Raw genomic sequence first — 16,960 nt, 5'->3', positions numbered from 1 at the left:
CGAAAAGCCCACCCTTATCTCGGCCGAAGCGAGCATTGTTCGGCATTTCCCGACCGTCCTCAATGAGCACACGAGTGACCAGTCTGGGGTGATCAATGGGCTTCTTGGTCGGATGGAGGGGTCATTAGAGCATGCTGGGGTACTCTGACGGCCCGCACACAGAACCTCTGGATATCAAACCCCTTTCTCCCTCCGGCACCAGTTCTAGCACTGCGAGGCGGTCGGTTTCTGATAGTGCCAGCAGCTCGGATGCTCCCCCCAGGAAACGTCCAAGACACGACACATCCTCAAGCACTGCGTCCATAATGACGACCACGAGAGCGTTGACTGTCGAAGCGGACTCCAAGGCCAGTCTCGTAACAAGGGACTCGGACTTTTACTTCGACGATGGAAGCTGTGTGCTTCAGGTCGAGAACACCCTGTTCAATGTATGCATCTCGTGTCTACAACAAATGTTATGCTGGTTACAACCTTAACTCCTCGTCATCCCAGGTGCATCGCACGATGCTCAACAAAGACTCGTCATCATTTGGAGAGATGTTCCAGCTCCCACAGGGCTCCAAACCAGCGGAAGGCCAGACAGACGACAATCCCGTCTATCTGCCAGGAGACACCGCGGAGGAGTTCAGAAATTTCCTCTGGGCGTTATACGCACTGTGCGCACCAACCTGCGCTGCTTCTACCCCTCGCATCTCATCGACTGGTATTATAGGCCCTCCGAACTGATGACTATCAGTTCTGCGCAAATCGAGCTTGGACGCATAATTGACATTGCATCTGTGGCAAACAAGTACTCCTTCAGGACGACTGAGACGTGGGCGCTGGACGCAATTCGTCAGTTTACAGAGCGCAAACCCTCGGTGCTCATACCGGCTGCGTTCCCCACGCCATCAAGTTTGCCTGCTATGGGGAACAAGGACATCATCGCTCGACTCGTGAGGCTAGCACAGAAGTGCGGCCATGCTCGTCTCCTCGAGAGCATGGTCAACGTGTTAACTCATCGCATGAAGACATCCGTACAATTCGCTTACCTTGCCATGACACTGGGCGATGAATACGACATCCGTGGTCTCCGTGGTGCAGGCTACCTCGAGGTCCTTCTCAACGCCAACTTCGTCTGTTCTACGGACCACTCTTCAGGTGGCTTGGTAGAGGGGGACATTCAAACGGAGGCGGGGAAGAACCGCCTTGTCATCAGCTCCACCCAACGGTTGCGCCTCCTGTCGGGATACCAACGTCTGTCCAAGACATGGGATCGCCTACGTGCCAATGCACCTCAGTTCGACCACGTCCCTCCGTGCAGCGCAGAGTGGCATTCTCATGGGTGTACGCAAAGCTGGGTTGAGTTTTGGAAGGAGAAGACGCGCAGTGAAGCCGTGCTGTCTTTGTCCTCCGCAGATGTGTTGGGTCGCCTTGGAATTTTCGTCAAGGAGTTTGACAAGTGGGGCTCTGCGAACTTTATGCACCACGAGTGCAAGAACATTGCCCGTAGGTCCATACACGAGAAGATTAACTCGATCCGCGAAGCTCTCCCAGATTACTTCCACGAAGGAGGGGACTACTGATGCGAGGACACTTGTGGACTTTATTCGCTTTTCACTATGTTATTAGTATAATGTTTCAGTGCTACAATGGTATGGGGAGATAGATGAACTATTCTATGTTATACAGATGCTTTGGATTATGGACTTTTGGCTTTTCCTCTGCTTGCATTCTTGGCTGTCATAGCTGTCATTATACTGTCGTTCGTTGTGAGCATGGGATCAACTGCCTGCAATGTCCTGTTCCATGGGCCATCCGACAACGTTGGTGGTTCGGAGCTGCCTCCAATGTTCGCGTCCATCATATCACGCATGAGGTCGTCGACCTGGTCAGAGGTTGGAAGCTTTTCGAGACCGATGCGTGAGCCGCGCAAGAGCATCTGCTCGAACATCTCATCTTCGTCGAGCTGTTGAATCTGTGCACGGAAGCCATTTAGGATCTTGTGGAACAATACTAGGACAGATTCAAGAGCATAAGCGGAGTTTGGTCGTTGGGCGCTTGACGAGGGGCTTACCTTTCTCTTCCTCTGGGTTTTTGGGCTGTTGTATCAAGGGGTCCACGAGGTCGCGTTCGTTGTCCTTGGGCCCGTCGAGGTCGAGCTTTGACATCCACTTATGCTCGAATTCATCGTCAGAGAGTGCTGCATCGGACAGCGCGGTTTGATCTGGGCCATACTCCGTGCCTACAGAACTTGCCGGAGACGGAGGCCGGATGACGGGGGGCGCGTATGGCGGGTCGGCGGTATGGATGTGCTGAGCGTTGGGCATGACGGGGAGCAGATGTGAACTAGGAATAAATAAGAGCAACGCGATAGGATAGAAGACAGATCTATAGTCCGGGAGGCCCGGATGCTGCTTCGAGATCCTGACCAATTAATCCGCTGACACACGCGTCGCGCTCGAGGCAAGAGAAACGCGTACCAAATACAAGAAAACAACGCGTTAATTTCCTGGTTGATTAGCGCGTCTCGTCACGTCACAGATCACAGGATAACTGCTCGAGTGCTCTCCGGAAACCCAAGCAGCGCGTGCAAAATTCTCGTTCGAGTTCCATAATCTTCAGAATACTCTGAAACAGGGTGGACGAAAGGACCAACTGCGCGATAGAGATCAGGAAAACGAGGCGGCGAGTTTGCGTATTATACGCGTGTATCATTAATTTCGTGAGCACATGTCAGATGCTTAGTCAGGTGACGCGCTACTTAAAATGTGCGCGTCGCGTTTCGTCTTTCCTTCACCTCGTCCACCACCTCCCAGTCTCTCTTCCTTCACCTTGACCCCCTTGTACACTACCACACTCTCAGGGGACAAAACATCATGTCTTTTGTTTTCAAGCGCGGTACGTAATCCCCTCGCTTGTGTTTCGACTATGCGCTCATCGATGCTCGGTAACTTTTGCAGATGGGTAAGCGAACACGAGGCCTTCGTGCGATATGAACCAAAGCTAAAATCGACGCGTTTTCAGACGTCGGGAGACTGTCCAGTTTGACAAGGTAGCTCTTTCGCTACTCCTGACGCGTCGTATGCTCACAACTCGTAGATCACTGCACGCATCGCCAAGCTGTGCTACGGCTTGGACGCACGATATGTCGATACCATCGAGTAAGCAGCTTATCTCATGATCAAAACCGTTCTTCTCAGCCTTTCTATCAAGGGTGGCAAAGAAGGTGATCGCCGGTGTCTACCAGGGTGTCACCACCGTCGAGCTCGACGTACGCCATCCTTTATCTGTCCCCCTATTTCTTTATTGACTCCGGGTTAAGAACCTTGCCGCCGAGACCGCCGCTTACCTCACCACGAAACATCCCGACTACGCTATCCTTGCTGCGCGTATTGCCATCTCCAACCTCCACAAGGAAACGAAAAAGAGCTTCTCGCAAGTGACCAAGGATCTATATGAGTATGGTGCGTACTCATGTGTGAAACATCATACCGTAATTTGTCTGACCGATTCTCAGTTAACCCCAAGAACGGCAAGCTCGCCAGCATGGTCTCGAAAGAAACCTACGATATCGTTCAGGCCAATGCTGAACTGCTTGACTCTGCGATCATCTACAACCGTGACTTCAGCTACAACTAGTATGTTGATTCATGTCTTATTCGGGTATAATGACTGACCACATCTTAGCTTTGGCTTCAAAACTCTTGAGCGCTCGTACCTCCTGAGAATCAACGGCCGTGTCGCTGAGCGACCGCAGCACATGATCATGCGTGTCGCCATTGGCATTCATGGCGATGACATCGAGCATGTCCTCGAGACATACAACCTGATGTCCGAGCGCTTCTTCACCCACGCTTCGCCAACGCTCTTCAACGCCGGCACCCCTCACCCTCAGATGGCCTCCTGCTTCCTTGTCTGCATGAAGGATGACTCCATCGAAGGCATCTACGATACCCTCCGGCAATGTGCTATGATTAGTAAGACCGCTGGTGGTATCGGTATGAACATTCATTGCATTCGTGCAACGAAGTATGTGTATCCCAATAACCCTTCTTTCTCGTGCTAATCGCCCTATTAACAGCTCTTACATTGCTGGCACTAACGGTTATTCCAACGGCATTGTACCCATGCTTCGTGTCTTCGACTCGACAGCCCGTTATGTTGACCAAGGAGGCAACAAGCGCCCAGGTGCCTTCGCCATCTATATCGAGCCCTGGCACCCTGATATCTTGGACTTTTGTGACCTCCGGAAGAACCACGGTAAAGAAGAATCCCGCGCCCGTGACCTCTTCTATGCTTTATGGATCAACGACCTCTTGTAAGTTCATTGTCTTCAAGTTTATCGAGTGCTAGACTAACCTTGCAATCAGTATGAAACGGGTGGAGGCCGACGAGGACTGGTCCCTTTTCTGCCCTAATGAAGCTCCCGGTCTCGCTGACGTCTGGGGCGATGAATTTGAGACACTGTACTTGAAGTACGAGAAGGAGGGTCGTGCAAGGCGTACCATGCCCGCCCAGAAGCTCTGGTACTCTATCCTCGAATCTCAGATCGAGACCGGTGGTCCGTTCATGCTCTACAAGGACTCTGCGAATCGCAAGTCGAACCAGCAGAACCTCGGTACGATCAAGTCGTCCAACTTGTGCACTGAGATCATTGAGTACTCCTCGCCCGAGGAAACCGCCGTCTGCAACCTTGCCTCCCTCGCTCTCCCTACCTTTATCCGCGACGGCAAGTACGACTTCAAGACGCTGCACGATGTCTCCAAGGTTCTTACGTACAACTTGAACCGAATCATTGACCGAAACTACTACCCGGTCCCCGAAGCCGAGCGTTCAAACATGCGTCACCGTCCCATTGGTCTCGGCGTACAGGGTCTTGCGGATGCCTTCATGATTCTTCGCATGCCCTTCGACTCTCCCGAGGCTCGCAGGCTTAACTTGCAAATCTTCGAGACCATCTACCACGCCGCTCTCGAAGCCAGCAGTGAGCTTGCTGAGAAGCTTGGGCCCTACGAGACCTACAAGGGCAGTCCCGCTGAGCAAGGCCAGTTGCAGTACGATCTCTGGGGAGTTACCCCCACTGACCTCTGGGACTGGACTGAGCTCAAGGCCAAGATCGCTCGTCACGGTCTCAGGAACTCCCTCCTCGTCGCCCCCATGCCGACTGCCTCGACCAGTCAGATTCTCGGTAACAACGAGTGCTTCGAGCCCTATACGAGCAACATCTACACCCGCCGTGTGCTCGCTGGCGAGTTCCAGGTCGTCTGTCCCTGGCTCCTGCGCGACCTCGTCGAGCGTGACCTGTGGAACGATGACATGAAGAACATGATCATCGCGCACAACGGTTCGGTCGCCAATATTCCGTCCATCCCCGAAGATATCAAGCAGATCTACAAGACCGTCTGGGAGATCTCGCAGAAGGTCGTCATCGACCTCGCCGCCGACCGCGGCGCGTTCATCTGCCAGAGCCAGTCGCTCAACGTCCACCTGCAGGCGCCGACGCTCCGCCAGCTGACGAGCATGCACTTTTACGGCTGGAAGAAGGGTCTCAAGACGGGCATGTACTACCTCCGCACGCGCCCCGCCTCGCAGGCGATCCAGTTCACCATCGAGCAGAGCGTCATCCAGAATGCCAAGGCAGCGCAGAACGCCGCTGTCAAGGCGCCTGGCGCTGCCGCCGGCATCCCCACGCCTTCTGCATCGCCCTCGCCCGCACGCCCCGCCGCACGCCCCACTCAGGCTTCTGAGTCGGACGTGACGGAGGCACTGAGCAACCTCTCGGTCGCGGGGTCCTCGACGGCATCTGCCTCTATCGTGGAGACGACGGTCACGAGCACCTCCGTAGGAACTTCAGCCTCGGGCACACCTGGGTTGACTGAAGCTCAGGAGAAGGCGGCGGCCGAGGATCCCGAGTTTGCCGCTGCTCTGCAACGGCAGCGCGAGCGTCAAGAGGCTATCCTCGCATGCTCGATAGAAAACAAGGACGCGTGCCTCATGTGCTCTGGCTGAGAGTCGCTGGTCGTAGATGATGGTTCCCCTTCTGCTTCTTAGTCTCTCGTACATCGCACACCTACATGTCCACTCCTACCCATTGCATTTGATCTCGCTATCTTGTCTTACCTTGTCTCCAGTTCCCTCGTGTATGTCATAGAACCACTAATGAATGTATTCCATCTGAAATGACTGAAAAAGATACACGTCTGAGTATGGACAAGCGCTAGCAAGATAAATAATAGGCATATGTAAATGAATCGTCCGGCGAACGCAAATTACGTTCCTAGTGGGGTATGGTAACACAGGAATCTACACGGAATCATGCATGTGTCCCAGATAAAACGACAAAGGTGATACGGAAAAATACAGAATAATTACAAGCTACAGGGGCAGCAGGGGTCATAACACTACGGGGCAAGCTTTCTAAAATCTAGAAGCCCTGCTGGTCCGAGCGTTGTAAGTTCGTGATGTCGATCGTTCGATCACAGCCGGTTGACGGTAAGGATCGCGACGCGGCCGTCCTGTGCGATCTTGTGATTTACGCCTGCGAGCGGGTGAGCAGGGCATCGTGGAATGCAGAGGGGGATGGATCTGGAGAAGCCACCACGACGTACCTTTGTGTCCAGGCGCCAGTAGTCCCTCCCGCCATTCCACATCGACCTGCCACCACATGCCGTTCCAGTGCGTCACTCCGGCGGCGTTCTCGACGAGGAGGTCGCGCCCGATGTTGTAGCCGTCTGGTACGATCATGTGGTTCTTTGACGAGTTCTGCGTGAGGTTTGACATTAGTCAGTGGAACTGTGGGAGACAGTAGATGCGTCAAATGAACATACCTCTTCCTTGGAGACGCTAACCGGCGAAATTCCAAGTGAATGCAACGATGAGCGGTTTAATTTGGCATGCGTGTGCAACGGCGACTCACGCAAGGAACCATGCACCCGTGTCCGCATCTGTGCCGTTCTGCTTCCACGCTCGGAAGTGGTTGCCGCCTGCGATGCTCTCCCAGCAAGTTCCCCAGCGAGGGAAGTAGTATTGCCGCGCGAGAATATGCTCTCCCTTGCGCCCTTCGCCATCGCCCAGGTCGGCGTCGTGTATATGACCTATGTGCAACCCCAGACATTCCTCCGAGAAGCCTATTGACCTAATAAGAGGCGTGAGTACGCAGTGTCGGGAAGGTAAGGAGAGAAAGAAGAGGGGGTACGCACTTGTAGTAGGCGCGGAAACCGGGTTCGGTGAGGATGTATGGGTCGGACTCGTTGGAGATGATCACGTTCAATGGTTCTCCGGCCTTGGGGGTCGTGAACTAGACGCTTATGTGAGTAAGGCAACTGAGCCGAGTTGGTGTCTCGTGGAACTCACGTCGAGGAAGCGCCCGCCGTTGAGACGAGGATCTGCCCATCCGACCTCGTACTCACTTGGCTTGGCAAGTGCAGCGGGAGGGTTGGGATGCCGAAGATGGTCATAAGCGTCGAGGACAGCCTCCCATGCAGCCAAGGGAATGGTGAGGGAGAGAACGGGCGATGCACAAGCTGCTAGGAGAAGGTGAGCGGGGCGCATGACGGGAGAGATAAGGCGACCAGCGGCGAATCGAGCTGGCAGAGAAAGACAAGGGCGAGGAAAGGAGTGCCTGGGTAACGGACCGAGGATAAATAGCAGCGATCCTAAATAATAGCGGTGTGAGCTTGTTGCGGGGGCGCAACAGCACGGAAAGGGCGTGGCGTGTCGCGTCGGAACGCTGGCAAACGCACCAACGATTGATTTCGATTTCCTTCCGCGCCCCAGTCGGCAAACCTCAACCTGACAAGATGACGTCGTTTCCTGTCACTGCTCCGTCGGCTAGCGAAGCTCCAGTTTAAGTACTTTAGGTTTAGTATTTTTGAGATCGTGATCGTCTTCGAAGCAGGACATTGCATGGACTCGGTCATCTGCTCATTCCATCACCCATTCATTATCCGTTCTCAAACCCGTGGTGATTGACCGACTGGATTCTCACCAGCTGCAGATTTGCACGCCATCGTCTCGGTGCCTGACGTGGGGTTGGCACGTCTAAACACGTCTTCTCTTCTTACCATGCTACATATCCTTCGACATGCAACCTTATTCAGGCTAGCACAATTTTCCAGCAATCGAACTCTCATATGGCGGCCAGGTGACTTCCTCATAACCTGACTCGGGCCGTTCTGGAGTACGTATCGATCCCAATGTTTCTGGACTTATGTTGGTCAACTCTCTGGAATGATCGAGAGCCCTGCCTACAAACTACTGCTGCCTGATATCTGCAGGGCTTCGAGTACTGGTCTGTCGGGACCTAAGATCATCTTCAATTCATTCCTTGACCGAGTCTTCTGTTTCGGATTGCGTAACGCGAGCCCCTCGATGCATAGTAAAAATGACGTCTCTTCCGCTCTCCTAAAGCTCGGTGATTGGTATATATAGGTAAAGCAAAAATGTGGGGACTGGCAATTCAAAAAGCTCGCCGCTCCCAACCATGGCCAACCTAGCAGCCTGGCTAGCATCTGCTCGAACACTCGATCTCATCATAGCATCTCTCGCCGTTTGGCTTATGTCCTTGATCTTATGTGCAGATCATCCTCAACCCAATAGTAGACGACTCAAAGCGGAGGATCTTGCAGACACTCAGTTTGACTAGGCTGTGCCTGGCGCGAACGGACTTGTTGCCCGTGTAAGCTTAACCTTTCGTCACTTTTGCTGTGATCACTCATCTTATTGTAGAACATCCCGTGTCTGTACAAGGCCATCATAAAGTAGTTACCTCAAGTCGGAATGCTGGCTGTCCAGTATTGAGCAGGACGCGGGAACGTGAATTCTACCACATGTGTATTATATCATACATCAGGAACAGTGGTCTCAACATAAACGTTTATGTTGACCTCCTTGTCTTCAATGAGTGTTGACATAGGTGACTCGGAAGGAGTGCCATATGCATGTTCTTGCACCATAGTAGCCCCTATCCTGATGTACTGTTCGGACATATCCGAAGACCGGACATCCATGTGCAGTGCCGTTCAGTCGCGTCTCTTGATCGCGTCGCGTGTAATGACAGTCCCTCATTAGTCCCTCATTGACTCAAGGACGTACATTCATGGCCACGGACGCTCTTCGAGCTCAGGTTGCCGCAAAATGGCAGGAATCATTCAACCGCCTCAACCGGAGTGAGCCAGGGATAACGGGCCTGATGTCATTCAGTGAGGTAGGCATCTTCAGCTCCGTCAACGACAAGACGGTACACACCTCCTCCCCAAGGCTTGGAACATCGCGATAGAAGCACTGAGGCCAAAGGATTTAAGCATTTCCCCCACCGATACCACTTCTTCCCTCCAACGCTGGAACGCAGTCAAGCCGTCTAAGCAACAAGTTCGGAATGCGTTTGCGCTTGTGAACCAATGCAGGAAGCTTCCCCATCTGCTCGAGGTGTTCTTGGGTAAGCGCGAGAGCTTGGTATCCCTGCATGCATTTGAACGCCCTGGCAGAGGAGATGCGCAAGAAGCAACCCTTGATCACACGCGAGGTCATAATGTACATGGAGAGCTACGAGGTAGGCATTGTCGTGAACATGACCGTACATGAGGCTTCATTTGGCATTCTGAAAGAGCACCAACGACGTTCAAATTGTCACGAAACTCATCGGCAGACTAGTCGAGTGGTACGAAGCGTGGATGCCAAACCCAGAGTAAGGCGCAGCATGAGTGTATGCCCATCCCACAGCACTCAACGTTCCACTATCTAGACTAGGACTCGGGCCCATACCAACGACCACATATACCGCCTCTTTCCACACGTTTCTGTTCTCGATCCTTCCGCCCACCTTCTCAGCAGGGTTCAAAGCGCTAGTGGAAACCACCATCCGAAGTCCACCGCACACGTTCTCCCACCTATGGCCGATCTTTGAGTCCCTGGGCCTCATTGACCGTTACGAGACACTCATCGCCAGCGTTGGGTACGAGTTCATCGAGGCGCATGTGAAGGAGACCTGCCAGCAGCGGTGGGGACAGCCGTTGCTTCCCCAGCTCCGGACGTGGATGGCGGACACGGTGGTACCCTGGATGCTGTCACCTTACGCTCGCGGTGCAAAGAATGGTACTTTTCATGATGCCTCGTTTTGTGCTTGTCATTTGACTTGGATGTAGTTGACGAGGCGAAGGTGATGATGCAAGGCGTCGGATCACGCTTCGACTTCCACATGCACAAAACGTTGTGCGACCTTAGGTAAGTTATGAAGCTACTTCGAGAGGGGCTGTTCATGAGGCTTCATCAGAACGAGTGAAATATTCGGAATCATCGTTGACTATCCCGATTCTACCGGCGCGCTGCAAGACCTGAAGGTACCGATTTTGTGCTGCTGCCGAAATGTCACTGAACGATTCTATAGGAATGTATGAATCGAGTGGATCAGCGGTCCGACCTGGTGCACGCACTTCGGCAAACGTGAGTATCATTTCGTTAGGTGAAGAATGATGAACTGAGCAACGCCTTTCTTCAAGCAACAAGCGGCGTCTCCTACATCCAGGAGCGGATACAAAGGATATTCTCGCACAATACGTGTCTACAATCAAGTGTCTCCGTGTGATTGATCCCCCGGGTGTGCTTTTGTACAAAGTAGCGGATCCCATTCGCCGCTATCTGAGGTGAGGGAAATGGAGTCGAACGAACCAAATAGGCGTCTAAATGCGTTGCGTTTCAGAGAACGGCCGGATACAATCAGGTGTATTGTCGCTAGCTTGGTCGGCGATGGCGAAAGCGGGGATTCGTTAGTCGACGATAATGAACCTATTCAACCTCTCCAGCAGCCGGACGTTGAGAACTACACGGACCCGGAGTGGAATCCCGAACCCATCGATGCAGGGCCAGGTGAAGTGGCTGGCATTTGCTGACGCCCAGTACTGATGTTCTAATCTGAAGACTTCCGAGCGAACAAACCTAGCGATGTCATCAGCACACTTGTCAGTATCTATGATTCGAAGGACCTGTTCATCAAGGAGCTTCAGGTTTTGCTTGCGCAACGCCTGTTAGCTGTAACGGATGGTAACTATGACCGGGAGGTAGGGCGCAGCATTCGTTCTGCAAACTTTGTAGCTAAGGCACACACATATCAGCGTCGGAACGTTGAGATTCTCAAGATCAGATTCGGAGAACCGGCGCTGCAAGTTTGCGAAGTCATGTTGAAGGACATGGACGACTCGCGACGGACGGATCAACATGTCCAATCTCAAAAGACGGTGGGTTGTAGCCTCTTGCTATGCGGGAGGAGCAAGCTGACACGGCACGGGCAGAGCGACATGCATCCCACTATCATATCCCGTCACTTCTGGCCCACTCTTGAGACCAGCGACTTGAAGATGCCGGGCCAGTTCAAGGCGTACGTACTTACGGCCCCTAGGTCGGGATTCAGAGTTTGACTTGAGGTACCCTAGGCTCCAGGAACGGTACGCAAAAGAATATTCTGTCTTCAAGCCAGACAAGTACCTCAAGTGGCTTCCGAACCTTGGGCGCGTACATTTGGAGCTTGAGCTTGAGGATCGCACAGTGGACGCTGATGTGCCTCCGCTCGAGGCAGCGTTCATCGAGCTTTTCTCGGAGAAAGGTATGGGGGTTCATTGATGGTGGGAGCCACCCACTAAGCAGAATGATCCTTAGATGTATGGGCTGTCGATGATCTGATGTCCAAGGTTGGGACGGTGCCTCGAAGTGCCGCACTCAAAGCATTAGGTACATGGGTAGACTTGCACGTCCTGACGGAGGATTCCGAAGGCGTGTTCCGTCTGCTGAATGTCACGGAAGATACGGGAGCCAGGGCACCCGTGCCTAGACCAGGTGCGCTTTTCTGTCTAGAACTTTCCTTGCAATTTCTTTTCTTTCTTTTTTCTTCCTTGGAAACTGACCGATGCATACCGGTGTATAGGAGCGGAAGAAGAGTTACCCTCAATCATGAGCGTGCAGCAGCAACAAGCAGAACAAATGAAGGTTTACTGGAAGGTGTGTTCACGCCGTGACGGCATCACCCAAGTTGACAACACGAGTTGACTTGTTTCCGCAGTTCGTTGAAGGGATGTTAACGAACCTGGGTGCGCTTAGTCTGGATCGCATCCAGACCATGCTAAAGATCGCCCCTGGTTATGATCGGACCATTGAGCAACTTGCAGGGTTTATGGAGGCCGCACGCAGGGAAGGTCATGTTTCAGTCAAGGATGGGATGTGGAAGCTCGCTCGTTGACTCGTTTTACTAGTGTTTTACTTCATAAACAATGTGCCCTCGCTAGAAGTGAAAGAAAAAGAGTCGGGGTGACGCGCCCGATGCGTGCCGCTTGTTGGAGTAAAAAGGTTCCATGACCATCTGAATTCTGCTTCCACGGACCTAAGCGACGGAAGTGAAGTTGATCCCGGATCAATACATAATTGGTTCGAAAGAAGAGGTAAGAAGTATGTAAGAACGTGACATCCTTACGTTATGTCCGTTCAATGTACGGCAGGGCGCGTCGGGGCGCGTTTCAAGCCGCCATGGTCGCTGCGTGTTCTCGCCAAGAGCTGAACCCCAACAGACTCCAACCAATCCCCTTGCCTTAGTCTGTGCTTCTGGACGGGGTGCGGCGCCCGTTACTGGAAACTTGGATGCAAGAACATGACACGGTGAGTCGGGCGAGGCCTAGAAAGTGGTGCGCCGATGGCAACGTCGCGCCCTTCGCTTTCTCCATGTGACAGTTTGTTGAGCAATTATTGCAATCATGACATGCGGGGTCTATCCGGATCCGAATAACTGTGAAGCACCGGTACACCAAATTTCGATTCGCTGTGCACATATGATTTGGCGACCCTTGAGGGTCCACGAGCCCGAAGGGTATAAAACCAGGGCGAACTGGGGAAAAAATCTTCAGCACCACTCATTTTCTTTCTCTCACCTCACTCTCCTCACCTCGATCCACTATGACCCAGACTGAGCTTTGGTTGTCCTACCACCAGCGTTCGCGCTGCGACAAGCCCTCTGCGTCTCAGCTCATCGAGCTCGAGTTCGCCAACCAGAAGCTGGCCGACCTCGAGGACGTCCTCGACCACCTCTTCGCCCAGGGCTTCGTCGAGGCGAAGTACCGCTCGTTGACGTGGTGGGAGAAGCACGAAGGCCACAAGATTGGTGGCAGCACCGTCGTTGAGGAGCTCCTCAACAGCGGCGTCGGCAAGTGCCCTGAGAGCGCGCTCAGGCTCGTCATCGGTGAGGATACCTCCCCAAATTATGGGCCCGAATTTTATTGCTGACGTGTTCTTTTATTCATTAGCCGACCGTGCCCCCGCTGTGTGGTTCAGCTACGAGTACGTCCACAACCCCAACGAGATCGCTGCCTCGCAGCGCATCAAGCTCGATAGCCACGAGAAGCTCGAGCTCATTGGCCACCTCACCAACTACGTCTTCAAGCACGGCTACCTCTCGCCTGAGCTGAGGTCCCGTGTGTACTGGAAGGGCTCGTGCGGTACTCGCCTCGAGGAGAGCGCCAGGCTCGATGACCTCCTGTTCCGTGGTGATGGTGTCACTGAGACTAAGGGCCTTCGCCTGGTCATCGGTTAGTGTGCCGTACTCTTTTACCCGAGGTTTGTCTGACAATATACCGCAGACCATACCCCGGTCCTCCACGTCCCCGCTCGCCGGATCTGCGCTTAAATGCATGGCTTGATGACGACCCATGGCCTATGGTCGTGGAGTTTTTCAAAAATGCATGTATAATGTTGCTGGTCTTGCACAGCGTATTGCTCTATCTTCATATACTTTAGCATAGAACCTTTTTAGCACAGCTTAGGATTCGGTAATGAGATGGAATGATTGATGCCTGTTACACCTAAGCTGATGTGACTTTGAGTAAGCCGCTATGGAGCCGGAGGTGCGGCAAAGAGCGACGCGACGCGACGCGTTAGTGACGCGTTGTGGTGCAGATTCAGGGCCGGTGCGCTCGTGGTGTTGTCGGTGTCTCAGACATTTACCGGTTAGCGTATAGGATTAGGGCGCATTCCCACAGCACTACTGAGTATTACCCTCGAGCAATCAGTTGATTAACCCCTCAAGGCGACCCTTACTCTTCTCATCATCATCGTTCCCCTTTCTCCCTCGTCATGGGCAAACGCACATACTCAGCCCTGTCCCAGCCAAGGCTCTCTATGAGCGAGCTGGTCTGCAAGACCCTTGATCATGAAGTAACAGATATGCTCATCGACAAATGGCTTGAACACAGGAACGACGCATACTGGGATTGGTTTCAGGCAGTCCGTGAAAGAAAGCACGCTGCAAACGCTCTGAGACGTCAGATTGTCGTCTGGAATAAGGGCGAGTTCGTTCCAGAGAATGTCTTTTGCCGCACAGTCGATACAGGGCGCCTCATACCCCTCGATCGGACGTGGACCACCCACGTTTACCATCACAAGTCAATGCAGGATAGAAAGCTCTCCATGATGCCCGTCGTTTTCACTATGGTACGTCTCTCAGATGGATCAACTCTCATTGACAGCTCAATCATCGCCAGCTCCCTGAACTGATGCTACTAAGAGGCATGCACGATCACGGTTGCGACGACATCTACATCATCGTCACCGACATGAAACGACAAGAGATGGACGATGTCACGGAGTACTTCAAGCTCGTATGTCAACAGACAATAGGACGGACGTGCAAACCGAGCATGGAAAGGAAGATCCAGTATGAGCGTAAGCGCCCTGCCCTTGCTGTGAGCGCTCCTGTTCACGCGCGTCTCACCCAGACATGCGATTGAGTCACACCCTCCTCAAACAACGCCGAACGCCATGCTTCCCCCAAATTGATATCGCCTTCCGATCGATCCTCTATGAGAAAAAGCCGCCGTTTATAATCCTCTTCTCCCACCAGACAACGTCCTACTCTCAGATCCTCTTTACCCACCCCCTCTTCGTGCCATGCGAAGATATATTCTTTGATTTCCCGAGTGGTTGCCCAAACCCATGTTGCAACGACGACTGCGAGATGATCCGATTCCCAAGGCGAGGTGTAGAGGGTGCCGCTATACTTTCGTTAAAGCGGGGTCGGGGCTGGGGGAAGAAGGTCAAAGCGAAGGAGATGTGCAATTGGATCGACTGTGACGTCTGCTTCAGTGAAGAGATTGCCCATTCCAATTCGAGCTCAGAGGGTTCCCAGACCAGCGGAGAAAGCGTGGATACCTCCCTTTCGGGCAGCAACGGTCTCGTCTGTAGCAAGTGCAGGCTGGTGAAATACTGTTGCGCAGACCACCAAAGGAAGGACTGGGAAGAACATCGCCGAGTTTGTGCAAAACCAGCGGTCACCTCAGTTCAGGAGTCTACTGTATGAGATGGGGTTTGATCATGTCCGCTTCGAGTCTGCTTCGAGGTTGTATTATGTACCGTATCTTCTTGGGAGTCTTTGTTTGTAACGTTATTGTACGCATACCCGTACGTACATGCATGCATAATTCCTGCTTGTCCTTATATTCCCTGGCTTTTTTGAATTGTGTCAGTGAATCTGATAAGATAGTGACGGTCCCTATGATATCATCCTTAGTGGGTGACCTCAATGTTTCCGACGCATGCGCTTGACCTTCTCACTCTTCTAAGCTAACCATGTCTGTCCGTTACCTGACCGCTAAACTTGCTCAGCAGGTAAGCCGCCAGAGCCATGGAGACAAGGACAATGTGTTCACTCAGGTGGCTAGATCGATGAAGAGCTCATGAGTGCCGCTGGTGCTTTCAGTATCGACCAGGTACGTCGTGATGATGGGCTGGAAACACCCACTCAATGCATCAACATGTTCAACAGCTCATGGAGCTCGCTGGGCTCGCATGTGCTCAAACGCTCGCAACTGCCTACGGCAAGGATAAGCACTCTCGAGTCCTGGTATGCTGCGGCCCGGGGAACCAAGGTGGTGATGGACTTGTCGCCGCTCGTCATCTCAGTGAGCGCTCAGAATGAGGTCAACGGGATCTGACTTAGTGTTTCTCAGAAATGTTTGGCTATCAGCCTACGATCTATATGCCGAAGGTAACGCTGCTCAGAGCACATCTTAGATGTAAGGTTAACACCGGAGTAGCCAGGATCCAAGGATATTTACAAGGTGCACGCATCCATGATGTCGGCCGAATCGGTTACTCAAGGTCATTTCAGCGCTTAAAGCAACAATGCGATAATATGAAGATACACACCATTCCCCCAGAGGAATCCAACGATGCCCTTCCGAAGGCACTGAAGACATCAGACGTGATTCTTGACGCCATCTTCGGATTCTCCTTCAAGGGTCCAATCCGCCCACCGTTCGACGTCGCTCTCAAGAGCATCTCCGACTCGAAACTCCCCATTGTCTCCGTGGATATTCCCAGTGGTTGGGACGTTGAAAAGGGAAACATTGAAGGTGTAGGATTGGAACCAAGTGTACTTCTGAGCCTCACCGCGCCGAAGGAGGGCGTTCGGTCGTTCACCGGTAGACACTTCCTTGGTGGAAGATTCGTGCCACAGTACGTTCCTCGTTAGGATGATGGGGTGCTTCCGCGACTGACGATACATTGTAGATCGCTGGAGGAAAAGTTTGAGCTTAATCTTCCACCGTATCCGGGGTTCGACCAGATTGTCGAGCTTCCGTCGGCGCAGAGGCTGTAATGTTTACATTATGCGATGCTCTTGATAAATATTTGATGACATGTTGGAACCAAGAGTCGCATGGAAAACGATGATGAGTTCGTTTTCTTCAGCTTCAAGTTATAAAACGGGGGGGATACGAGGCGACTCGGAGAGTTTGTTTCCATCTCTTCACAGAAAGGCTGAGAGTTATTGGCGCCCCCACTTTTTTCAGGTAAAAAAAGAAGATGGATATCAGGCCAGGGGGGTGGTGTTGAGTAACCTCATGAGTTGATTGTCGTGAAAACAAAAACCTACGAGACAACGAGATGACATTTCTTGTTAACGTCACAGTATTGAGATGACATGTGACGTTGTCAGACGCGTCAGTCA

General features: G+C 52.7%; 7 protein-coding genes across 7 annotated transcripts; 6 read left to right on the top strand and 1 right to left on the bottom strand.

Annotated features, from left to right (window-relative positions):
• The first annotated feature begins 100 nt into the window (after window positions 1-100).
• On the top strand, window positions 101-2,253 carry CONPUDRAFT_137261 (uncharacterized protein). The gene is made up of 4 exons (XM_007770425.1): window positions 101-428; window positions 493-656; window positions 713-1,995; window positions 2,057-2,253. The coding sequence occupies exons 1-3, from the start codon at window positions 132-134 to the stop codon at window positions 1,563-1,565; spliced, it is 1,314 nt and encodes a 437-aa protein (XP_007768615.1). The 5' UTR covers window positions 101-131; the 3' UTR covers window positions 1,566-1,995; window positions 2,057-2,253.
• Window positions 2,254-2,788: 535 nt separating this feature from the next.
• CONPUDRAFT_165419 (ribonucleotide reductase alpha subunit) lies at window positions 2,789-6,187 on the top strand. Its single transcript, XM_007770424.1, has 9 exons — window positions 2,789-2,884; window positions 3,007-3,034; window positions 3,082-3,143; window positions 3,196-3,253; window positions 3,305-3,446; window positions 3,500-3,620; window positions 3,670-4,011; window positions 4,064-4,300; window positions 4,353-6,187. The coding sequence occupies exons 1-9, from the start codon at window positions 2,859-2,861 to the stop codon at window positions 5,989-5,991; spliced, it is 2,655 nt and encodes an 884-aa protein (XP_007768614.1). The 5' UTR covers window positions 2,789-2,858; the 3' UTR covers window positions 5,992-6,187.
• A 6-nt stretch (window positions 6,188-6,193) lies between these two features.
• Window positions 6,194-7,554, bottom strand: CONPUDRAFT_82232 (uncharacterized protein). Its single transcript, XM_007770423.1, has 6 exons — window positions 7,336-7,554; window positions 7,182-7,279; window positions 6,899-7,117; window positions 6,810-6,825; window positions 6,591-6,744; window positions 6,194-6,520 (listed from the first exon to the last, which is right to left on the bottom strand). Exons 1-6 carry the CDS (start codon window positions 7,531-7,533, stop codon window positions 6,459-6,461), a joined length of 747 nt encoding a protein of 248 aa, XP_007768613.1. The 5' UTR covers window positions 7,534-7,554; the 3' UTR covers window positions 6,194-6,458.
• Window positions 7,555-9,036: 1,482 nt separating this feature from the next.
• CONPUDRAFT_137258 (ubiquitin-protein ligase) lies at window positions 9,037-12,267 on the top strand. Its single transcript, XM_007770422.1, has 17 exons — window positions 9,037-9,187; window positions 9,241-9,418; window positions 9,468-9,532; window positions 9,588-9,667; window positions 9,725-10,074; window positions 10,125-10,203; window positions 10,253-10,319; window positions 10,367-10,422; window positions 10,479-10,622; window positions 10,679-10,845; window positions 10,897-11,036; window positions 11,091-11,213; window positions 11,268-11,353; window positions 11,409-11,578; window positions 11,632-11,808; window positions 11,897-11,970; window positions 12,032-12,267. The coding sequence occupies exons 1-17, from the start codon at window positions 9,080-9,082 to the stop codon at window positions 12,206-12,208; spliced, it is 2,241 nt and encodes a 746-aa protein (XP_007768612.1). The 5' UTR covers window positions 9,037-9,079; the 3' UTR covers window positions 12,209-12,267.
• A 627-nt stretch (window positions 12,268-12,894) lies between these two features.
• On the top strand, window positions 12,895-13,815 carry CONPUDRAFT_82230 (uncharacterized protein). Its single transcript, XM_007770421.1, has 3 exons — window positions 12,895-13,198; window positions 13,263-13,544; window positions 13,596-13,815. Exons 1-3 carry the CDS (start codon window positions 12,916-12,918, stop codon window positions 13,640-13,642), a joined length of 612 nt encoding a protein of 203 aa, XP_007768611.1. The 5' UTR covers window positions 12,895-12,915; the 3' UTR covers window positions 13,643-13,815.
• Window positions 13,816-14,023: 208 nt separating this feature from the next.
• On the top strand, window positions 14,024-15,435 carry CONPUDRAFT_165415 (uncharacterized protein). Its single transcript, XM_007770420.1, has 3 exons — window positions 14,024-14,445; window positions 14,496-14,676; window positions 14,730-15,435. The coding sequence occupies exons 1-3, from the start codon at window positions 14,089-14,091 to the stop codon at window positions 15,308-15,310; spliced, it is 1,119 nt and encodes a 372-aa protein (XP_007768610.1). The 5' UTR covers window positions 14,024-14,088; the 3' UTR covers window positions 15,311-15,435.
• Window position 15,436: 1 nt separating this feature from the next.
• On the top strand, window positions 15,437-16,870 carry CONPUDRAFT_165414 (YjeF N-terminal domain-like protein). The gene is made up of 7 exons (XM_007770419.1): window positions 15,437-15,618; window positions 15,672-15,719; window positions 15,776-15,911; window positions 15,960-15,997; window positions 16,047-16,070; window positions 16,121-16,467; window positions 16,522-16,870. Exons 1-7 carry the CDS (start codon window positions 15,580-15,582, stop codon window positions 16,607-16,609), a joined length of 720 nt encoding a protein of 239 aa, XP_007768609.1. The 5' UTR covers window positions 15,437-15,579; the 3' UTR covers window positions 16,610-16,870.
• Window positions 16,871-16,960: the final 90 nt, after the last annotated feature.

Source organism: Coniophora puteana, assembly GCF_000271625.1.
Source record: "Coniophora puteana RWD-64-598 SS2 unplaced genomic scaffold CONPUscaffold_6, whole genome shotgun sequence".
NCBI classification, from domain to species: Eukaryota; Fungi; Basidiomycota; class Agaricomycetes; order Boletales; family Coniophoraceae; genus Coniophora; species Coniophora puteana.
Note: the sequence above shows the minus strand (reverse complement) of the source record. Positions and strands in the feature narration are given on the sequence as shown.